At 46.7% G+C, this 22,771-nt stretch overlaps 1 protein-coding gene across 1 annotated transcript in view; it reads right to left on the bottom strand.

Annotated features, from left to right (window-relative positions):
• Nucleotides 1-22,771, bottom strand: part of LOC133349683 (disco-interacting protein 2 homolog C-like) — a 100,413-nt gene that overhangs the window by 42,363 nt on the left and 35,279 nt on the right. The window contains exons 6-18 of the mRNA XM_061563330.1: nucleotides 17,640-17,768; nucleotides 15,467-15,583; nucleotides 12,251-12,448; nucleotides 11,495-11,586; nucleotides 9,889-9,999; nucleotides 8,578-8,701; nucleotides 7,992-8,101; nucleotides 5,630-5,732; nucleotides 4,502-4,566; nucleotides 3,646-3,739; nucleotides 2,835-2,954; nucleotides 1,506-1,620; nucleotides 62-210 (exon numbers count right to left, since the gene is read on the bottom strand). Coding sequence (XP_061419314.1) covers nucleotides 62-210; nucleotides 1,506-1,620; nucleotides 2,835-2,954; nucleotides 3,646-3,739; nucleotides 4,502-4,566; nucleotides 5,630-5,732; nucleotides 7,992-8,101; nucleotides 8,578-8,701; nucleotides 9,889-9,999; nucleotides 11,495-11,586; nucleotides 12,251-12,448; nucleotides 15,467-15,583; nucleotides 17,640-17,768 — 1,527 coding nt within the window. The remainder of the gene's footprint in view (nucleotides 1-61; nucleotides 211-1,505; nucleotides 1,621-2,834; nucleotides 2,955-3,645; nucleotides 3,740-4,501; nucleotides 4,567-5,629; nucleotides 5,733-7,991; nucleotides 8,102-8,577; nucleotides 8,702-9,888; nucleotides 10,000-11,494; nucleotides 11,587-12,250; nucleotides 12,449-15,466; nucleotides 15,584-17,639; nucleotides 17,769-22,771) is intronic.

Below are 22,771 nucleotides of genomic sequence, written 5' to 3'. Positions count from 1 at the left end.
ACTTTCCACAAATCGGTGTGCACATTTCCCATCGCCTTCGGAGAGCCGATGGGAGCCTCACCTCCGGGCATGACGTTGCCGACGTCCTGCAGGGCGAGCGCGGACTGCGAGACGTCCGTCGCCGGGCGAATGACGCCGTAGCTCAGGCCGTAAAGCACAAGAGAGGAGTGGGCGGGAGGAGGGAACCCAGAGCCTCCCTCCGTCAAGGGCCTGTGGGCGAACAGCGCGGTTATCGACTGCACCCTAAGGAGAGAGAGAGTTCTGCCCAAGCGCGGCAGTTGCAGGGAGATCGGAGAGATCAAGCGATTGCAAGTGGAAGGTATCCGACGAAAAACTGGGTTGTCGTGAATGTGCGTTTGTTTGGTGGGGGGAAAAAATTGATTTCAATGGAAATTAAACACAAACCGTGTGCAAACGTGCACCTGTTGTGGATGCCATGGAATTTATTTTTACAGAAATGATCAGATCCTGAGCCAATGTGATCAGGTTATCTTTTGGATAGCCATCGAACAAAGATGGTCACTGCACCGCCGCACGCTTTCAGATGCGCTTCTGCGGGCATCTGGAACGCTCTTCCAATATTAGGAAGCCACTGGAGCTATATACATTTAAATCTAGAATGAAAATGTATTTCTTTAGAACTGCTTTTCTGTTTAGTTTGCTGTCCTTCCCCTTGAAACTCTGATTAGCACAGTTAGCTACGCACGGTGCAAAAAGAGTTCCACGTACATACAGACATACTGTAGTGCAGTGTAAAGTGTTCGCGGTTGGAATGCCATCAAACGACAATGCACATAAATCACAAGTCCATCAATGCTCAAATAACCATTCTAGCCAACTTGATATATACATTATATATACATCTGTCACTCCGCCATACTAGAGAACACGTTAAGTAGACATGCATTAAGCATCATAGCAGCCGAGTGAGTTTGTGGTTTCAAACAGGCATGTGTAATACACTTGCTTTTGCACATCATGGTCAAATGCCACACGCTGAGATTGTGAATAACAACAGCCTAGTGGCTCTGCTTTGAGAGAAGTTAAATCATGGAGGCAAACTGACAACACAACGCGAGTGGTGGTGCCGGTGAAGTGCAACGGATCGGCTCGAAGGTGACGATACACTCTCTCGAAAACAGTTCAATTAAAAACGTTAATAACTAACTGGGAGACCTGTCAAACGCTTCGTCTGTAACTATACATTCATGAACATCAATAATCGGTGACAGCCGTGGCGACAATTAAACAGTAAAATCATGGAGGCAAACGAACAACACAACGCGAGTGGCGGTGCCGGTGAAGTGCAACGTATCGGCACGAAGGTGACGATACACTCTCTCGAAAACAGGTCAATTAAAAATGTTAATAACTAACTGGGAGACCTGTCAAACGCTTCGTCTGTAACTATACATTCATGAACATCAATAATCGGTGACAGCCGTGGCGACAATTAAACAGTTCCGATATTTATGGCATGGCATGAGAGCAGTGGCACGGCTCACCGGCGCATGGATACAGTGAGGGCCTCGGGTGAGCAGGCACAGGGGCACACGGCCTCACGACGCAGGCCCCTGCCTTGGAACGTCTTCACGAAAGCCTCGCAAGTCGCCACGGACCCTGCAATGATAAACACATGGCGCGTGCGGACGCTGCAATGAAGTGATACGCACATAGCCTGATTCCACGAGGTATTCAGTCTCGCACGGTTGGCTACGCACGGCACGAAAGAAGATCAACATAGAAACAAAACAGCGTGTACCACACTATTTGAATGTCTTACTCAAAGATGTAAGGAAATATATAGCTATGATTAGAGTACAGAACGTAAAGGCTGCACCAGTATGATATATTTAGGCCACTTTTACTATGTGTTCTGCATCACACTCTCCATTTTTGCCACTCTGTAACCTTTCTCAATGCCTTGCCTCAAAGAACTAACAAACGATACCAGATATGGGGGCACACTGTTAATTAAACATAAAAATCAAACATTTTTACCCATACAATACCAGCATGGTGAAGCATGGTCAAAAAATCCTGATTAACATTTGAATATGCGTAGCAACCATTGCCTCCTTCTGCGACAACTTGGCGGGACGCTAGTAAATAACCTTCCTGGCTAAACAAGTATAATAAGTATGATAAAATCATGCCAAGTCAACCTAAAAGTGGCCTAGTAGTACAGATATAGACACCACTTGCTATTGATGTCCATGAACAGCCACCAAACACAAAAGGCCTAGATCATATAAACACCCACTAATTGGCAGAAAACAGCTTGATATATAGAGGACTCCAAAGCTTGGGCAATTGTTTGCTCATAGCATGGCTGCCTTCCAGCTTGTCTGTGGTTGCTCAGTGATTTGTGAGAAGCAATGTGCATGAATGCCACAATATTAAACAAAACATTATTATAGAACAGGGCACAAACAATTACGCTACCGTTCCTCCAGACACATGCAAGAACAACAGTATATAAGTTTGTAAGGTTTTCCCCAATTAAAAGTGATTTTAGACTCATGGTACATGTATCGAATAACGTGCATAACAATAAAGTCTTAAAAAAATTAATAAGTGCACTTCGTTCACAGAAACACTAAAGGTGAGTGGAAAAGTTTAATCAACTACAAGTGCCACATCCATAAAGATGAGAAAAGAATAATATATCCCTGCTTCAAAATAATGAATCGTGGAAAAGGGGTGAATAATATTTTTATTTCCACGCACACCACGGCTACCTTTGGTCCACTCCTCCCCGACAATTTATCGAGAGAGAAAATCTAAAAAAAGGGACCGATGCTCAGGTGGCACCACGTGCATGCCTCCCTTACATGGGTACGCGCCGTCCGTCACCACCAGCATTCTCAGCGAGCCAAGGGCTAGGTCCTTCTGCTCCTTGAAGGCCATGAGAGCCCAGGTCATGTCCCGAGACTTGACGCACGCCAACTTTGCTGCAGACGCAAAGACAAAGAAACAAAGATCACCGTATAGACTCAACAATAATTTCCACTGGTAGACTGCAGTAGGCCGGGAGGTGGCATCTGATTAGTAGCCACAGCCATAGCGAGAGATATAGAGGATGCAGTGTGCCGAGTGGCAACATTTGTTTTCCGGGTCACTGATCCAGACAGATAGTGGTTGAAATTAGGCCTAACGTAAATCGCCTCCGTTTTTTTAAAACACTTATTAAGCTTGCTTGGGGAGGCCTTCGTGCACAAGTGGACAGATCATGGTTGATGCTGATGATGGTGATGATGATCACGAAATTGATGGTTGAGTCACGTGGCGCCATGGTCAGAGCAAGCGGCTCTCAGTCGTTAAGTTATGGAGTTCAAATCCCAATTGGGTGAACCAACTATCTTAATGGAGTCAATGAAGGGAGTACCGGTTTGCAGGAAGTCAACAGTGTTTGTCCGATGGAGATACTGGCCCTCAGTGTGGGAATGTTGAATTCTCCACTCTTGGCTCAGGGTCTTACTGGAGATAAGTGCTTTTGCTTGAGCAGCAAGGCACTTGACTTTCAACGACAAATGAAGTTGGTAGAAGAGTATCCACAGCTCAAGCTTCCACGCCACTGCCAACACGGACGAAGACATCTGCTGTCGGCGGTAGATGGCAAAGAGCGAGTGGAGGTGAACTAACCCTTGAAGGCGTGGATCTTCTGTATCCAGGACAGGGGGTTGGCTTTCATGAGCGTGTAGGGCACGCACACGATGTGCATCATGTTCATCACGCCCTGCGTGGAGGGTGCAGAGGAGGCAGAGGACAACAAACACTCATCAAAAACTGTGCACTGCTCTGGCAGCAGCAACAACAACAAAAGGGGGCTTCTCTGTGGATTGACGCTAAGCTGTAGGAGCCAAAAGCCACGTCTGTAAAACGAGGTTCTATGTGTGCCGAAGAGCCACCCCTGCCAGGTTATTTACAAATGTTCTCAACTCTGTGGTCTGTATGCCGCCTTACCTCGCACGAACAACGCAACTGCCGTTCAATGAAACTCACTCCATATACCATGGGATTCAGAAATTTGTGCAGCAATTATAGTTGAGGTTGGCATGAAGGTTAGGATTATGGCTGGAATCAGGGTTAGAGGTTACAGCTTTGGATTACTGCCAGGCAAATATTTACAGTTAAGCCACATTGCTCAAAACAAGGACAGGTAATACCCACTATCCCAACATGATTTATTTTACATATGTAGGTATTTATGTACGTTGAACTGCTTTCGCACCGTACGTAACCAATCGTGCTAATCGGAGGTGCCAATCAGAGGTACAGCGCCCAAACAGTGGCAAAGAAGGAGGGATGGGCAAAGACGTTGACAATGAACGAGCGCTTCGCACAAAGTGCGAGCAGCTGCAGCCCAGCACCCAACACTGTTATCGGGCACCACACGGGCACATAAGGCCACCGTCTGGACATTCCGTCAAGACGAGCGAGCCTCAATGCGAGCAAATAAACAGGACAAGCCCACACGTGCCGCGACCACGAGCCTTACCGTGAGGATGCCATGCCACAACCCGGCCTCCCGCTTGAAGTCCAACACATTGACAAGAGTTTCTCCTGCACGGGGCGAAACACAAGAAGGGGGGGGGGGCACACTTTACACCGCACCAGCCTGCCCCCCGATGGCCCACGAGCCTGGCCACGTGCCAAGGGTGATAAATCTGTGCGCAGACAAACGGCAGGTTAAGCAGTTCCACTTCAAGACTGATACAGGAGGAATTCTTCAGAAATTTGGCTATCGCCTGATGAAGCTGGTTGTAATCACTAGCCAAATGCCGTACTCGAATTATAAATGTTGTGCATTTACTCTCCAACACACCGGTGTGAACTAGTAACTAATTGGCACGTTTTGTTTACGCAAAAAAACCTTTCCAATTGGCTGTTAGGTGGTGGCGTGTTGAAAGACACATTAATGTTGATGCGATCTACCCCGAAAAAAAACTCTATTATGGAGTTCCACTTTGGTTAAAAATTGGGAACTGGCTCTGGGCTTTGAGCGCACCCTGGATAGTGCATTGCAAATAATCATGGGATGATGGTGGTCCTAATTTTATTCATGAGGCATGCATCTCTGCTCAGAAAAAGGTTCACCGTCGAGTAGTAATCGTCTTGATGAGTGGTTGTTAACTGTTATCCTGGACCGAGAGACAATTTAAGCAGATTTTTATAACAGCATTTCGCAAATATTTCAAGAGGGGGCATAAATATCGTAATACATGACTATCATGAAAGCCGAGTCACAATGCTAGCTGTGGCTTTCCTCGATAAGCTGATGAAAATTATAAATGACATTGACAAAGAGCCTCCATATAGCCTACATAAACTGTTGGAACAAGTGTAAGCACCTATGACTGCCTGGTACAGTGCACGACGGGGTGATGTGTGGCCAATACCACAGCCGGCCCCCTTTGTCTCCCCACAGCACTAGATACCGAATCAGCCTAGGTGAAGGCTCAGAACCAGTTCGGATAATCGCCACTGTTATCATTCATGACCAGGAATCGAACTCGGGCAGCCGAGTTCGCAGCGCAGCTCCACCCAAACATAAATCACACAAACACACGCGGGGGCACGCAGGCGTTCATGTAGGTGCGGACGTGGTTGGAGGGTGGGGTCCTACCCTCGGTGTATCCGCACGCCTGCGTCAGGCCGTGGCAGTGCGCCAGCATTGCCACCCGGCTCACAGCGACGCCCATCACGCTGCCGTCCTTGCTTGTCTTGTACTGCGGAAGCGTTCGTGCGCGTTACTCGAGGCACCGTACGCCCAGCCGCCACGTTGTCTCCCCCCCCCCCCCCCCCCCACGTATTTATTTTTGGCCAGGTTTAAAAGATTACTTGAGAATTACTCACTATGGAATATACATAAGGATCACTGCAAACCCCCCCCGCCCACACCAAAAAAAAGTGAGCAGGACGCTCCTGAAAATGCATCATGAGACTCACTCACACAGAGGCAGTCCTGGGTAAACAAGAAAAATATTAATTATAATAATTATACCCACTGGAGGGTTTCTATAGAGCGCTCTCTCGCAGAGATCCATCCGTCAGCAGTGGGGTGAGCAAATCATTGCAGGGCTGCGCCATTACCGTCTAATATTCCATGAGGAGGCTTCAGACTGGCATATATACTTAGCAATTTTCACACCATGCGAGTAAAAGGAGACACAATCAACACCAACTGAAACCGAAAGCAATTCGATAAATAATCTACAAACGTAAATGCTACCTTACGGCGTGTAGTTTTAGCTCTAGCCTTAAACGTTAACTGCGATGTTACTTTGGACTACTGTGAAAGGCCTTGACCTAAAAACAAACAATAACCAAGAGACCAGCTCAAAGTATGCACTGTAGTTTCGTGGTACACGTTGCCAAACGCCCCCTAATAGGCCCTGGGGATCATATGGCCATTCCTTGACCGCGCTAGCGTCAGTCTTTATCTGTTATGCGAACTTAAGTCATGCAGTAAAAATTGGATTTGCCTCTTCGTTACACGTTAATTTAAAATGTAATCCATAATTCATCATTTTTACGCGTAACGCACCCGAAACGCAGATTACCTGGAGAGCTGGCCATAACATTTACCAATGGTTAAGGGGGAAATGACTATCCAAATTAAATTTAATTACAATCCAGTAAGAGTTCAGCCCAATAAAATTGTCAGTAACTAGTTTACCAAATAAGATGATTGCAAGTGTAAACCCGACCGTTCAAACCTCCATTTCCACAAGCAACTCTGTTAAACACTAGAATTGGAGGCAAGAGACTGCAAATTAAATTAAACTTGCTCACAGCAACTGTCTTGTATATATATAAAAGTGCCATTGGTGTTGTACGTGACCAGGCATTGAACCCAGGTGGTTTGTATTTATGTACGTTCAGCTTCTTTCGAACCATACGTAGCCAACCGTGCTAATCGGAGGTGCGGGGGAACGAAAACAAACTAAACACAAAAAGCAGTTCTCAAGAAATACGTTTTCCATCTATATTTAAAATGTGCATTGCTCCAGTGGCTTCCTAATATCGGAAGAGCATTCCAGACGGCCGCAAGAGCGCATCTGAAAGCACACGATGCAGTGACCATTTACGTCCGATGGCTCGCCAAAAGTCGCTGCGAGGATGATCGCAGTTCACGTGATGTTGCAGCATAGCGTAATAGCAGCACACTTACTAGCATTTTACGACACTCCAAAGACTCTCTCGGCACTCACAATTGCAATACAACAGATACACCTTGAGATATGGCTGTAGGTAATTGCAAAAAACTCTAATTGGCCTCTTGTGCATTTCTCCATTACACTGCTGACTCCATCCCCTTGTTCAAGTTATTCCTCACATTGCACCAATTACCTATGACACCACATCTCCCCCCACTCTTTCCACCGTCTTCCTTGTCACTAATTTCATTACTTCTCCTCCCAATGTGCGCCCCCCCCCCCCCCCCCCCCACTCTTGTACAACTGCCTGAGATGCATTCACATTTAAACGCCGTTCTGAGCCAACGCAGAAGTAGCTGCATTGCATTTTAACCCTTTCCCATTCCGAGAAGTCTGCAAGTTGCAGGGTTGCTGCCGTTCATCGCTGAATCTCGGAACGTGCAAGTGGCGAGCGTTAATTTTATTTAGAGAAAGGAATAGTTCCATTATTTTTAAAGATGTTGTTGTACTCACCACAGACAACTGTAGCGACACGACCGCACTCTACGATAGCTGGCGCCAAACTGTGCCGCAAACCCCTCCCCCGCATTGGCCTTGTGGAAGCCTCGGTACCGATAAGGTTATTTTATTTTTTCTTCCGGTTCCGTTCCGGAGAAAAACTGATGACTTACACGTAAATTCCAAACAGGATGAGTAGAAATATAAAACCAAATTAAATGAGAAAGCAGCTAATTTGACAGCCATTAAGACAATAACGCAACAACGCAAAGAGGTGACGCAGAGAGACTGCAGCCGTTCGACCGCCGTCCTCCGTGAGGACATGCGCACCTCGATGTAAGCAGCGTCGTCATTGGCGTCACGCATCTGAGGCATCCAGTCCTTGGACGGCTTGGAAAGATTCTTCGAATCGGTCACGAACCAGTGCAGCTTGGGCCAGCCTGACAAGGGGAGAGGGGGAGAACGAGCGGGCAGAAAAAGCGCGACCGCAATGAGTGGGAGAGCCGCGAACGACAAAAACAATTCCATTTTACTTATAGCAACGTCTCTGGACGTTTTACGAAAACGAAGACAACTACATGAGGGTAGAAGAGGGGTCAGGGGCAGGTCAACATTAGGAGAGGGGAGAGACAGCAACACCGTGGAACAGCCTCAGACGGTGAAACCGAGTCACCAGGGCCAATGGGCCCCCACGGACATCCAGGACAGCAAGGCAACACCAGCAAAAGTCCACGATTTCGATCAGTGGGGGGATGGGGGGCCTTCAATGTGCAATTATAGTGGTTGACTGCTATACACATCAGTGGCCAGATGATACATCATGACCGTTTACGGGGTCAGCTCCCAAACGAGCTTCCTCAGGGTGAGTTCATTGCGCGACGGGGGGGGGGGGGGGGGTACAAGCACTGGCACTGACCTTTGAACTGGAAAATGTCGCCAGCAGGAGTTTTGGGAAGCCCCTTGTGGCACAGCTCGCTGGTCAGAGCCACGGTCACGCCGCAGGTGCCCAGCAGAAACCCGATCTGTTGGCAGCCCGTGTCCTGGCGGAATTAAAGCGCGGGCAATTATCAAGGGTTACCAGCTCACCAAAGCCTTCCCGGAGCGTTAAAGAGTGTGCCAAAAGCCTCTACATCATAAATGAAACATGTGTATTCGCCAGGGGCGTGACAGCTTCAGAGAGGGAGTGGAGCTCAGATGTTGTGTGCCAAGTTTCAGCGAGTCAGGAATGTCAATGATGCCGTTCAGCAGGAGATCATGGATGAGAAAGTGACTTTGTAGTGATTGAGCGGACATTTAGCAGGGCGAAACGAGCAGGCTGGCGAGTCTGCGGACTCTACAATCACTGCTCTCTAAACATGGCTGAGCAAACAAAAAATAGGCGTCATTTATTGGCGAACACAAACGTAAAATTACAATGGTTTGTAGGATGATGACCTAAATAGATCCTGAGCAATGTGTACGTCAGAGAGCTCTGACACGGCCAATCGGTCAAGTCTTTGCCGCCAAGTGGTCGCGTGTTTGCCGCTTGTTGCCAAGGTTGATGCTTCGAGCCCATCGGCACGAAGCTGTACGGCTCGAAGCATGAACCTTGGGGGCACCGCGGTGGCGAGATGTTAACGACCCCGCCTGGTATACAGGATGTTGTGGGTTCGATCCCGACCCTGACCCCTGTATATGTAGAGTTTGCGTGTCTCTCTCCCCGTGGAGGTGTTTTTTTTCTCCGGTCCACCGGTTTTTCCCTACACATTTAGAAACATGCTTTTAAGAGTATTTGGCTGCTATCAATTTCCACATGATAAGCCACTTCCTCGAGATATCATTTTCGGCCAAGTCGCTATATAGTTCAGTGGGTCTTACCTGGAAAAAATATTGAGCAAATAGAAATAAAAATAACTGCCATGGTAAAAACTGTGGATGTATTAACATTCAATAATCCCCATCCACTAAATTGCAGTTGTTGAAGATCCTGTGACATTATTTTAGAGAGAGGAGGCCACGCATGCTGGCATCACAGTCCATCTTTGACAATTAACAAACAAAAAATAATTGAAGATATTTTAATTGAGTAAAAAAAATTTAGCAATATCGCCCCCTACCAGAGTTGGTGACAGCTTGGCATTTTTCCCCACACCTCCGATTGGGACGGTTGGCTACGTATGGGTGAGGAAAAAAAGCTCAACATACAGACACACAATGGCCTCAATTTTAATCGTAACGAAAGCTCTACCTTGTTTGTGAGCGGCACTTCAATGGGCACGGGCACCAGGCCGCCCAGGAGGCAGCCGTAGAACGCCAGCGTGAAGGCGATAGGGTCGCTGTTGGGATAAACGAGCGCAACCTGCACGGACACACAGACAAAGACTAAGATCCCCCGTATATAGCCTGAACAGACTGTTGGGGCAAGTGCTGTTAACGATTAGCACCTATGAAGGCTGACATCACTCCGCCCGACCGCCTTTGTCTCTACAGTGGTGATGTTTACATACCACACCAGGTACTCATTTGAGGCTAAGTCGACCTACGGGATGCCCAAGACCAGTTCAGATCATTGTCACTGGTGTTGGCCATGAGCAGGAATCGAACTCGGGTCACCGGGTACGAAGCTAACCGCTACACGACCGCTCCCCACACACGTTAGGTTTCGTTTCACTCACAAAAAATAAGTTTTGTTCGTTCAATAAAGTTATGGATAGTGACGTATTATGTCTTTCCACAAAATGTATCGAACTCATGAGCAACGTGAGTATTTATACGCACCTCGTATAAACGCATTTTGAATGCAGTGAATACATTTTGCCTTTCACCAAATTGCCCGTTAATGTACCGATCTGTTCATATTTCAGAAGTTGAGCAGGTTTGGCAATGACAGTGCCTGGATGTGAAAATATCATTCATGATGCTCTTCAACAGGTGAAATAGGTCGCTGTGGGGGACATGGTGTGGGCAGCAGGGGGGCACAGTCCGGTTTGTGACTGGTGCGACATCTCAGACCGTGCAACATCTCGTGAACGACTGCCCCCAATCGGATCATTCAACGGCGATCTGAAGCACACATCAGCGACATCAATTTGTAATCTGTTGCAATCCCCAAAAATGCCATACGGAAGAAGAGTTATCCACGCTTCCCACCTTCAACAACCAGCACTGACCACCATGGTAAATTACGGCCGAATAACACTGACGACACAGCATTGGAAGGCACTTATCCGGTAGCAGCATAACAAAAGGCTGATGGCACACGTACGGAGTATGATCATTATAATCAGCTCCTCGTGCTGTGTTCTGTCCAATCACAAGCAGGTTAAAATTGGGAGGCGGCTGTAAACACAATGCATGAATCACAGCATAAGAGACCAGCGGTAGTCACTAAAACAAAAAAACCCGACTGGATAACGGCCACGCTACTCAACTTTGCACAAACACAGTTAAATGTGGAGTGGCATCAACCCCGCTTCACATTGGATGCAAACGGAGAGCTTGAACAAAAATTGAGGATTACTTCGAATGTCACACTCACTTCACAGAAATAACATCTCCATTCTTTCTCCTCTCCTGGTGGCCGGCGGCTAGATTGTTTTGCGGAAAGCCAAACTTGAATATCGAGCATCGTGAACCACTTAACAACCGCTTTGGGCGTTTAGCGTCGTTGAAACGCTCGAGGGAGGAGGATGTGGCAACCTTCCCATGATCCCTCACGATGAAGCATTACGATATAGCATACCCAACTGATACCGTCGCCTTGGTCACTGTGACTCAGCGACACCGTCGATCCTTCAGTTACGTGTAAATAAGATAAACCATCTCCAGTAAAGGGCTGTTCAAGCGTCTCTCACCCTGTCACCGGGCTTCAGGAGCTGATCTTGTTTGGTGCCCAGCTTGTTCAAAAGCGTGAAGGCCATTTTACGACTTTTGCTGAACAATTTTCCTGTAAACAAAGCAACAACAACAGAAACATGCCGAGTACACGATCACATTTTCTACGGCTTAGAAAAAAACTGCAGAACTTGTGCGTACCCACTACGATCGTGCCAATTCGCACGCATAACTCCCCAATAGCAGTGTGCAAGTTTATACGACGGAGACCATGCGGAAGGTGGGGGATTAAGCAACAAATGTTGACGAATTCTCGCATGTGGCAATAACCGAACAGAGTAAGAAGATGAACTTTACACGAGAATGGTTCTTATCGCGCCATCTTTATGAGAGTTATCGTGCCCTCTGCCCCATTACAGACAGATATAGCATATAAACGAATCTCGACGCTCGTTGGAAAGCTTTGAAGAGCATCAATTCTTGAATCGAATTGCATACACATCAGCCATCATGAAAATTACTGTCTGCGAATGACATCAGTGTTTGTTCCGATTCGTCCCGAGATCCGCGTCCACCCGTGGATCGCAACCCATGTCCAGTGTGCTAGTTTGTTGTCTTGCCGCCGCACCTTCCATTAGCGCGATTTGCGACGTACGGTGCGCGAAAGATGTTGAACTTACATACATACAATTTATCAAACCGTTGGGGGCGGGGGGGGGGGGGGCGATGGTTTGGGGGGGGGGGGCGAACCGTTACCACCGCCGCAATTCACGCACCGTACGCGAGCGTGTTGAGCACTTTCCCGTTGGTGTCGAGGGCGGTGAGACAGGGCGCCTTGGCCGATTGGATCCCCCAACGCTGCAGAGCGGCCTCCAGCGCCGACGGCCAGTTGCTCACCACGCCGAGCGGCTCTCCTTGCACCGGGATCATCTCCGCCCCCTCCGGCCGGGGTCGATTCGGGTCCTGGACCGGAACTGGGTCGTCGAAGGGAAAAAAAAAAAAGTGCGTGCCAAACGGGCAGTTATAACAGTTATATCCACCATCATCATTCATCGGTTAAATTCTTTGAACATGTTGCATTGCGTCGTACATGTGTACACGTAACAGCCCCTTTTGTCATTCCGCTGCTGGATGAGGGTGTCCCCAAACTGTTCCAGCCATGAGGTTTACTATACTTCAAGGCATCGGTCAGTGTGGGTTGAGAAGGTGCGGTGCATAGATGTTAGAGCCTAGTACAGTACAACAATGGATTTTTCTGCACTGCCCTCTGCTTATAACGTAGCCCCGCAGCAGCCGAGAGCAGCTGTTTTTGTGCATCGTGGCCACCCATCCGATCGCTATCCAGGCCAAATGCTGCTTAGCATACACCATGCACACAACAGAAAGAATGGGTTCCCTCACTTTCGTGCCAAGTTCTTTCACCTACTTATCTGCATTCCGTTTAAGTCGGTTTCTTTTTCATTAATTGGCTGTATAACTGATAGGATATTTTGAGAAACAATTAAATTGCACTAATTAGCGAGTTAAAATGAATTTCTATAGATTTTTTTAGGCCATCTCAACACGTGGAGAAAACGGCACCACAAAATCAAACCACATGTTCCTGCATTCGCTCGGGGCTCACTTAAGACTGATCTGACTCACATTGTAGATGTTTGCTTTTGTGCCTGGCAGTTGTTGCTTATGAGATGGAATCTCACGTGGGCACTGCTATAAAAAACCTCACACAGCTGAAGTTGGGAGGTGCAATAGGCGTGCAGAGACTGTTAACATTGGCAGGGCTACGGAGGCGCGCACGAGATGGTGCTTTGGCTTAGCAAGCTCAATAAACCCCCCCCCCCCCCAAGTAAACTGCGCCGCCACTCTGTAATCACAGCTCACATCTGCACACGGCGGCGCGGGCAGGCTCGCCGAATGAGCACAGGTTGGAGCAATGAGCTGTGAAACACATTCCACTTGTGTACGCGTGCAAACAGGAAACCAAAATTCCCCAACGAGGGGTCAAGCGCTCACCAGCCAGCACGCCCGCCCGCGCAATATTTCAATATTTTCTGCAATTTCGAATAAAGCGACGCACAGCCAGATGCGCGGTGCGGTCTCAAGATAACAGTCGGGCGCCGATTGCAAGCCAGTGAGCCAGCTTAAAGAGTTCCACAGTCTGTAAACCCTGGTGTGACCCTTTACGGATGAGGTTTGTTGTTTTTATCTAACACAGTACAGTGTGGGGGGGCTTGAACTCAGCATCTTGGGTGTGCGACCCAACCCTCTTTTTTTTTTATCAGGCTCTTTTTCAGAAGGGACCTGGCTACAAATGAGAACTCAATGAAGTGGCTTATCGTATGGACATATATAGAAGCGTTGCTTTTAAATGTGCAGGGGAAAACCAGAGGACCCGGAGAAAAATCCACACGACCACGGGAAGAATATCCAAACTCCAAATATACAGGCGTCAAGGTCGGTATCAAACCCACAACCTCCTGTATACCAGGCGAGGTCGTTAACATCTCACCACCGAAGTGATATGGATAGAACTATAATATAAACACAGACAGGCTAGCCCATTGGGACATAAAAATGCTAATTAAACTATATCGCAAAGTCATAAGCAAACATTGTGTAGTTAACATCTTGCCACCATGGCAGCCCCAACCCCACCGTTCACCCTCCGCCCAATTCCCCCAGCTCTCTGGCACCAAACATTTACATGTTTTCCACTGGCCATGTAATAGATTCATCAAATTAATTCACGTCAATTCTAACACTCGCAAGAGAGTTCAGCGAATCGAAAGTGAGTGCAGCGAATCGCAAGTGAAAGATTTTATCATTTACATTTCATGTGAACGGCACAGTCACGTATTGGGGGAAGCAGTGGTTAAGCGGTTTGGCCTCTGCGCTAAGGAACACGAAGTTTGAATGCCGGCCATGGCTAACATTAGCGATAACCCCCTACCCATGAACAAACAACCACCATGACCAACAACAAAATGTGGAGGCCTTCACCCAGCAGTGGACTGATGAGAGGATGTTACTGACTATTACTATATTATTATAATATCATTACTACGTTTTTTTTTAGCCAGGCAAGCCTCACTGTATCTCAAGACTTTTTTTTACAAGAGGGGTCTTGCCAAGTTTTTACAGTCGAGGATGATGCTGCTGTGTGTGTAATCCTCATTGAATGATTCGTATATCATTTTCAGCACTGAGATGTTGGGCCAATCCCGGTTACATTGTGTGATTTACATTATATATATGAATACAGGAATGTAAGAGACAGCTGCATGGAAACCTGGCAGGTTCATGGAAAACCCGTAGCCACCTAACATTTCCACCAAGTGTCAATAAAGGTATCAACCGTAATAAATAATTATTAGACAGCAGTTGGAACCGTGCAGTTGAAATGTTGGCAACATTTCATATGTTTTTTTTTATTTAAAGCTTTCATGACTGCATGGATTCATAGTCTTGGTTCTTTCCGTAAAGCCATGTAGAAGGGAAACAATAAAATAATAAAAATAAAACAATAAAATTCTCACGACGTTTCGATTGCAACACAAGCAATCGTCATCAGGTGTTAAAACCACAGCAAAAAAAATTCTTTTTTTTATATTTTATTATTTTATTGTTTCCCTTCTACGTGACTTTACCGAAAGAACCAAGAATATATTTCATATGTAGTAAAAACAACTAATATTTTTGGCGCCACTGTCGAGGGGACGTCTTAGCGGTTGGACAGTCAGGCTATGTTAAAAACCAAGCTGCATTACGTTAAACGCATTCGGCTGTCACGACCTACAGCCATGCATCCCCCCCACTGGTGCCAAAAGGCAGCACTGTATGAGCAGTTTCGCCCAAACAAGTCCACGCAGGGCCACAGGCGTCGCCAAAGCGGAAATTCCCGTGCCAGGATGCCAACGTAAGGTACGGCCCACCCCCCTCCGGTAAGGGGAGTTGCACTGCATTTGGGTGCGAAGCGCCGACCACGCCAATACCTTCCAGCATGTCCTCATCGTCGGTGTAGAGCTCCTTGACCGGCACCCGTTTGGGTCGTTTCAACGTGTTGAGGAGCTGTTGGATTTTGGACGACACGTGGCTGTTGCTCACAGCTCCTGTAAGAAGACACCAGGGGGGGGGGGGTGGCGGCACATAGTGAATTAGGATCTGCATGCTCTATCAATCAAAGAAAGATGGCAAGTCAAAAGTTAGTTCTCGCGGTGCGGTGGAGTAAAGTGTTGGCACTCCTGCCTCTTCCAAGTCTGACAAATAGCTTCTACAGCGGAACGCCTCTTGAGGACCCTCTAGCGGAGGCCTTTCTGCCGGCAGTGGTGTGAGCTCGTAACTGCAGCCCTGCACCGTTAACTTTTACATATAGATTGAAAGTCCACGAGGGAGTGAGTCGCTGATGAAGCTGATGGTTAAAAAATAAATTTAGGTGCCTAAAAATGGGCTGGAAAGCTGAAATTTGTCCCAAATACGGTCGAATGTACACTTATACCTATTCCAATCTGAAAAGCTAAATTACCGATTTTGGCCCACAAATATTTGAGGGCCATTTTTTTTGTTTCACTTCAAGATTTTGTAGGGTACTAAATTGCAATGTAACATCATCATCCAAAATCTGCATTTGGACCTCAAATAATTGTGGAGGGAAAAAGTTCAACCCAAGCCTAGAAAAATAATTAAAATTTCGAGCGCTGAATTCAAATTTTACATATTTTTACCAACTTAACTCCCCAGGTATTTCTTAGACCAGTGCTACACTGAACCTGATAGAAAGCAGATTAATACCACAGCCAGTTACAAGTAAAATAATAAAAATGCGTTTAGGAGCAGACGCTTTGACTAAAACATTGAACAACAATAAAAAAAAACTTCCTTCAGGCGTGCGACAATTCACGTTTTAAGACAATAAAATGCTTTAACCTCGTCTTACATGAGCAGTTCGATAAAATCGGTCTCGTTAAAATCTGTTTACTTCCCTTTGTGCAAGAAGGATATTGTTTATTGTGGAGGTGGAACCATAAAACAGCGAGAAATAGGATCCAGATTAACACAACTGGACCGCAAGGTATGACTCAAACCAAACATCTCCTGTTGATGTCAGAATAACTAATATTTGCGTTTGCCATTAACGTACAGGACATAAGTGTGGTTGTATGCGCAGGTGCATTTGACCAAATCACTGGGAACGCACCCGATCTCTTCAGATCGTTGACGCCAAGCAGAGTTGAAGATGAATGAGGGCTTGGATGGGCAATAATTACACACAACACAGGTATTGTAGGCTGCTGTGGGGCTATGTTCTCAACAGAGGGCAGTGCCGCAAAATGAATGGTTGTACTTTGATCCATATATGCTCCCCACTATCACCAACCCAAACCAACCAGCGTGGTAAAGTACGGCCAAAAGAAACCTGCGTGACCAGCATGGCATTGGAAGGCCCTCATCCAGTAGTGGATTGAGTCTCTGTCTGTATGCACAGACAATGTGCTAGTGAATGTATCTGTACGTGCGTGAATCGTACATCATGTGTACACGCATGTACACATGGTGTAGATATACGTTATATGCCCACAAGTGGGAGGTTATGGATGCGAACAAAAAGAAAACCATGTCACGTATTTGTGAAAACATGTTAAATAAACGAGTTCCATATATATTTATGTACATGTTATATTCTTCATCATCAACAGGCATTCACTTTCCATTTTTTGCTGACCGAACACATCAATGGCTCCACCTTTGTTCCAGTAATCAGAGAAGCCCCAAAAGCAGTATCGTTGACGTCAATTCAATAAAAAACACTGAAATTAAATCGGTGCTTGCTGCCTGCATCATAGCAATGAGCCAGCAACCACTGATTCTCAACTCGGATTCCAGGAATCCACCTGTTATAAACAAACCCCAAAATGTTCTCTCGTGTCCCAAGTTAATGATCGCGAACTGGAAGATGGCAGCCTTCAACGCGGCCCACTCTGTTACGTGTGAAATTCCAACTAAATGCCGTCACCAACCCGGCGATTGAACGCCGATCAACAACGGCTTCTCCCGGTCTCCCCAAGGAACGACTCGACGATTGTGGCTTGGTCACAACTGACGACGCGTAAATCCAGCGTGACGGTGAAAGTAAAACGGGCGGCGAAGAAGATGTCCTCGAGCACTCACCGTTCCCGGACTCTGTCCGCTCTTCGCTCTGAATCTTCTGCTGCTCTCGAAAAGGAACCACCTGCGGCCTCTCGATGTGAAATGTGCGTGGGGGGTTGTTGGTGATGTCAGGCTGCGGGGACGGGCTCTCTGCAACAACGATACACACGCAGAAGTACACCGGCCGTGTATTTAACGTGTGTGCGCGCGTCTGTGTGACACAGTGCGCAGTGCAGGCGGTGGTGCCATCTGTCGGTCGTCTCAGTCAGTTAACCCCGTAACACCTGGTTCTGTACGTGACCGACTGCAAGCGAGCCTTCGATCCTTCACCTTCCCTCAAAGTATACCTAGCCTGGCACAGACGATAAGGTGTCATCACCATCAATTAGCGGTAATTGGCAGATATTGTAACGGTTGTTTTTTGCATCGCTAACAGCACTTTTCTCAACAGTCTGCAAAAGGCTGTATTGGGGGAACTTTGCATTCGGTGAGTGCTGGCGCAGTGTCATCACAATGTATTACAGACATGGTCACGTGAGTTAAATTCCCAGCCACGGCTAACATAAGTGGCAAGTGATAACAGAACTGGTCCTGAGCATCCCCAAGGTTGTTTCACCCTTCAGTGAGTACCTCTGGTGCGGTGTGTGTAAACATCAGCACTGGGGAAACAAAGGTGGCCAGGCATTGTGTTAACCACACCACCCCTGCATGCGCTGCCTAGGCCTCAACAGGTGCTCGTTGACAGCAACGGACCCCAAGTGTCCTAAAAGGCTGTAGAGGAAAGTGTCACATTCTCGTGTCTTCAAGTGCATGCAAGTTTCTGCTCATATATAGACGAGCAATAGCTGACTGGTGTGGTTTATTTTTAACCAGGATGGCTTGCGCAAAGTTAAAGGACAATGAACCTGTTTGGATAACCTTAGCCCTTAGAGAAATAAAAAAAAAACATCGCAAGAATGTATAACCCGGGAATGCATGAGCTGAGACAAGAAAACCTAGAGCCGACGAAGGAGATTATGTAAGTAGACCTTGGGGGGGTCAGGCGTCGAATTTATAACCACGAGATCTGGCAGAAGAAAAGAAGATTCCGAGTTGTGAATGGCACTGTCCTCGAAGACGTCTCGAGATTAAAAATGCAACAACGTATCACTGTATTCCAGTCAATTCTCTGTAGCTCACAATGCGTGCTTTGAACATTGCGTGAGAGTCTACACGTGAGCGCATATTCACACAAATATGGGGTCACGTGATCGCTGTGGCCATTAGTGGAAACCACACTTGCTGTAATGTAAAAGAAATGGTTCTTGAAACCAACGATGACCGTGAGCCACAACAATCCATTGATTTTCCGGTGGGGAAGGGGTGGGAGGCAAAGAGTTGCAACTCTACTTGAAATGCAGTTAATCAACTTCTCCAAATTCAACGCAGCCCTTTAGGGTTGCTCCGGACTTTTAAGTCATTTGGCAGAATAATATTTCCTCTTTAATGAATTCATGTCCACTCTCGCCGACATTTCCTGTTTAACACGTAGGCTTTCGCGACCAAGGTTATCCATGAGAGGTTTTTGGGTTAGATTCGCATCTGTATGGCTCACAAGTCACATCACATTTATCCCTCTATTTAAGAGGAGGATTTCTCCACAACTCTGGCTGTCCGCCCAATGATTCTAGTTGTAATTACTGGCAAAACGTCGTATTCGAATTGTAAATGTTTGGGGGGTTACTCTCCAGGGAAAATGTCAAAACTGGGTGGTTTTTAACTTTTGCCGACAAAACTGGATCCCAAATGTCAAAACTGGGTGGTCTTGGAAAACGACAGGCAAAACAGGGTGGTGCTTTTTGATATGACAAAACTGGGTGATGTTCAATGTGGACAAATGTCAAAACTGGGTGAAGAAGGTGTACGATTTAATGTATCATTTTGTACACGTTTAGGTCCTTGCGTTATTCATCCATATGTCGCCACAGATTTAGAGCGTTCCAAATGATGTTTCTCGTGGCTCATGTTCCATACCTTGCACCACAACTTCCCGTTTGCATACTGGCACAGTGTGCCAGCTCGCTACTACAGTAACACTTTCAGCTCGCGAACATACACGTACTTGCCATTTGTATACTGGCACAGTGTGCCAGCTCGCTTACTTGCCGTTTGTATACTGGCACAGTGTGCCAGCTCGCTACTACAGTAACACTTACTTGCCATATGTATACTGGCACAGTGTGCCAGCTTGCAACTACAGTAACACTTACATCTCGCGAACATACCCTAACTTGCCATTTGTATACTGGCACAGTGTGCCAGCTCGCTTACTTGCCGTTTGTATACTGGCACAGTGTGCCAGCTTGCTTACTTGCCGTTTGTATACTGGCACAGTGTGCCAGCTCGCTACTACAGTAACACTTACTTGCCATATGTATACTGGCACAGTGTGCCAGCTTGCAACTACAGTAACACTTACAGCTCGCGAACATACCCTAACTTGCCATTTGTATACTGGCACAGTGTGCCAGCTCGCTTACTTGCCGTTTGTATACTGGCACAGTGTGCCAGCTCGCTACTACAGTAACACTTACTTGCCATATGTATACTGGCACAGTGTGCCAGTATACAAATACCAAGTGTTTGGATGAATGGGGTGCTGGCACACTGTGCTAGTATACAATTATCAAGTGTATTTGACAAATGTCAAAACTGGGTGCACCCTGAGTGTCCAAAACTCAAGTTTTTGGCCACCCAGGGTGCACCCAGTTTTGACATTTGGGATCCAGTTTTGTCGGCAAAAGTTAAAAACCACCCAGTTTTGACATTTTCCCTTACTCTCCAACACACCGGTGTGCTGAACTAGTAACAAATTGGCATGGCTTATTTACGTGACAAACCTTACTAACTGGCTGTGTGGGGTGGTGGCCGGTTTAACGACACATTCATATATACGCGATCTTACCCAAAAACCTCGATTATGGCTGACATTTCCTGTCTTCGGATAGGCATTTTTAACTTATCGATAAATGATGAAGGAACAAAAAAAAGCAAGGAACATTTTTTGAAGTTATTTCTGGTTGTAAAAAACTAACAATGTCATCCCATGTGTATATAATTGGGGACTGATCCGGATTAATCGAGACCTGACCACAGCGGTCTGGAGGTGAGCAGATAAATCCGGATTATTGATAAACCGCAGGACACCACCAAATCTCAGACGTACATCGAGATGTACGTTCAGTGCTAAACGCAGATAACAAACCAGCATTTTTTCCACGAATAGCTGGGTTTATAAGGCTCAGGCCAGGTTCAGATAACCATATTTAATATTTCGATTTAAAGCTTTCATGACTGCAGGGATTCATATTCTTGGTTCTTTCGGTAAAGTCACGTAGAAGGGAAACAAAAAAAACAATATTGTTTACTATTTTTATTATTTTATTGTTTCCCTTCTAAGTGACTTTACCGAAAGAACCATATTTAATATGCCAACCACAAATCGAACCTGTGTCACTGGGATACAGTCGTATCAGTCCTATCCCACAAATGCCTTTCCCCCCCAGAGACACACTTAAAAACAAACGCAACTGGTGTATACACGAACACAGGGACACCAATTATGTTGCTAAAGTCAGGAGGAGGCTATCGTGATTACACAAATTTCACGGATAATTGGAAGAGAACCACATCGCAGGCAATTAGAGTTATTGAGGCGGGTAATTGGAAGTCTCATTCAATTACCTGCCAATGACCGCAACATATTTTCTTATTTACTCCAACTTACCACGTGTTTGTGCACACAGATGCCCAATACAGATAGGCTCGCTGTATATTACAATGAGTATGGCGACAGCGAGATGCTTGTTATACAAATTATACATTTTATACATTTAATAATAAATTAACCGTTGCAATTACATTGAACAATCGGTACATTTTTCACCTCGCTTGGATTTTTTTGGTCTCGAATGTTCCGTCTCATTCGTAAAGTTTAACCCCCTCCATTTCGCCTAAGTCTAACACGAGCGATATCATTTGCAGCATCAAGAACCGAGACCCTGAGGGGAAAGGCTCACTGTTAAGACAAACTAAGTGACAAGCGGACGGGCCGCAGAGTAGCGAACACGTCCTCACTCCCAGAATCTAATGTACGCATCCCCGAGCGCACCGATCAATACGCGCATCAATACGTGCCTATGGTTTACCGTGAAGTTAAAAGCTGTGCTGTACCTTGATTAGTGGTCAAGTACAAAGTTTACAATGGCCATGGAACACATAAAACTACAGCCACTAACGCACACAACCTCAAATAGAAGACTCGGCCAGACCGTACCTGGTGTGGTGGGTCAACAAACTCGCAATGGGCAAAGAGAGGCGGTCTGGGCGTAGCGGTGACCACACTACCCCCCTCGTGTGCCACGTTGGACTTTATAGGTAATAACTAACATCCATTACACTCGTTGATAACAAAGACCCCTGTATATCCTTAACAGACTGTTGGGGGAAGTGATGTTAGTGAGCAGCACACCTATGAAAACCGGCACGGCACACGACGGGGTGGGTGACAGGCACCACGCCCAGCCATTTTTGTCTCCCCAGGCTGAGTCGACCTAGAGGAGGCCCAGGACCGGTCCAGATAATTGTCACTGGTGTTGGCCGTGAGTGTGAATCGAACTCGGGTGGCCGGGTTCGTAGCGCAGCGTGCCAAGCGCTATACAACACGCACGTAGATTTGCAAGGCACGCGCCCGCATACAGCAGGTGCGGCACGCACATTCAACGCACACGCAAGTGCACGTACGGAGCACGTAGGCTGCCGCTAATCTCGCCTGCATTGAGAGCATCGATGCCTCCTAAAGCTGGCGCATTAGAATCTTTAACCCGAGAGCAGTGTTTACACGGTTCACTGTGCTGACGGGCGTCAATTGGGGTTACATATGGCAAGCAGGCTAAGCGAAACACTGTACACCTCGGATCCGATTAGGAAATTGATTTGGGGGGGTGGGTGCGCAAAGCGCCAATCTGGTGACAAACAGACGCCGGGCGCTTGGAAAATTCAGAGGCAGAGAATCATTTTGCGCCCGTCCGTGTGCTTCAAATGCATTTGTGGGCGAGGAGCAATGGAACGGAGACTTCATTATTTTTTTTATTATCAACTCACTTCACCTGTTC

This window comes from Lethenteron reissneri, chromosome 31 (genome assembly GCF_015708825.2).
Source record: "Lethenteron reissneri isolate LAM-NWPU_2019-01 chromosome 31, ASM1570882v1, whole genome shotgun sequence".
Taxonomy (NCBI): domain Eukaryota; kingdom Metazoa; phylum Chordata; class Hyperoartia; order Petromyzontiformes; family Petromyzontidae; genus Lethenteron; species Lethenteron reissneri.
The sequence above is the reverse complement of the archived record's forward strand: the minus strand, read 5'-3'. Positions and strand labels throughout refer to the sequence as shown.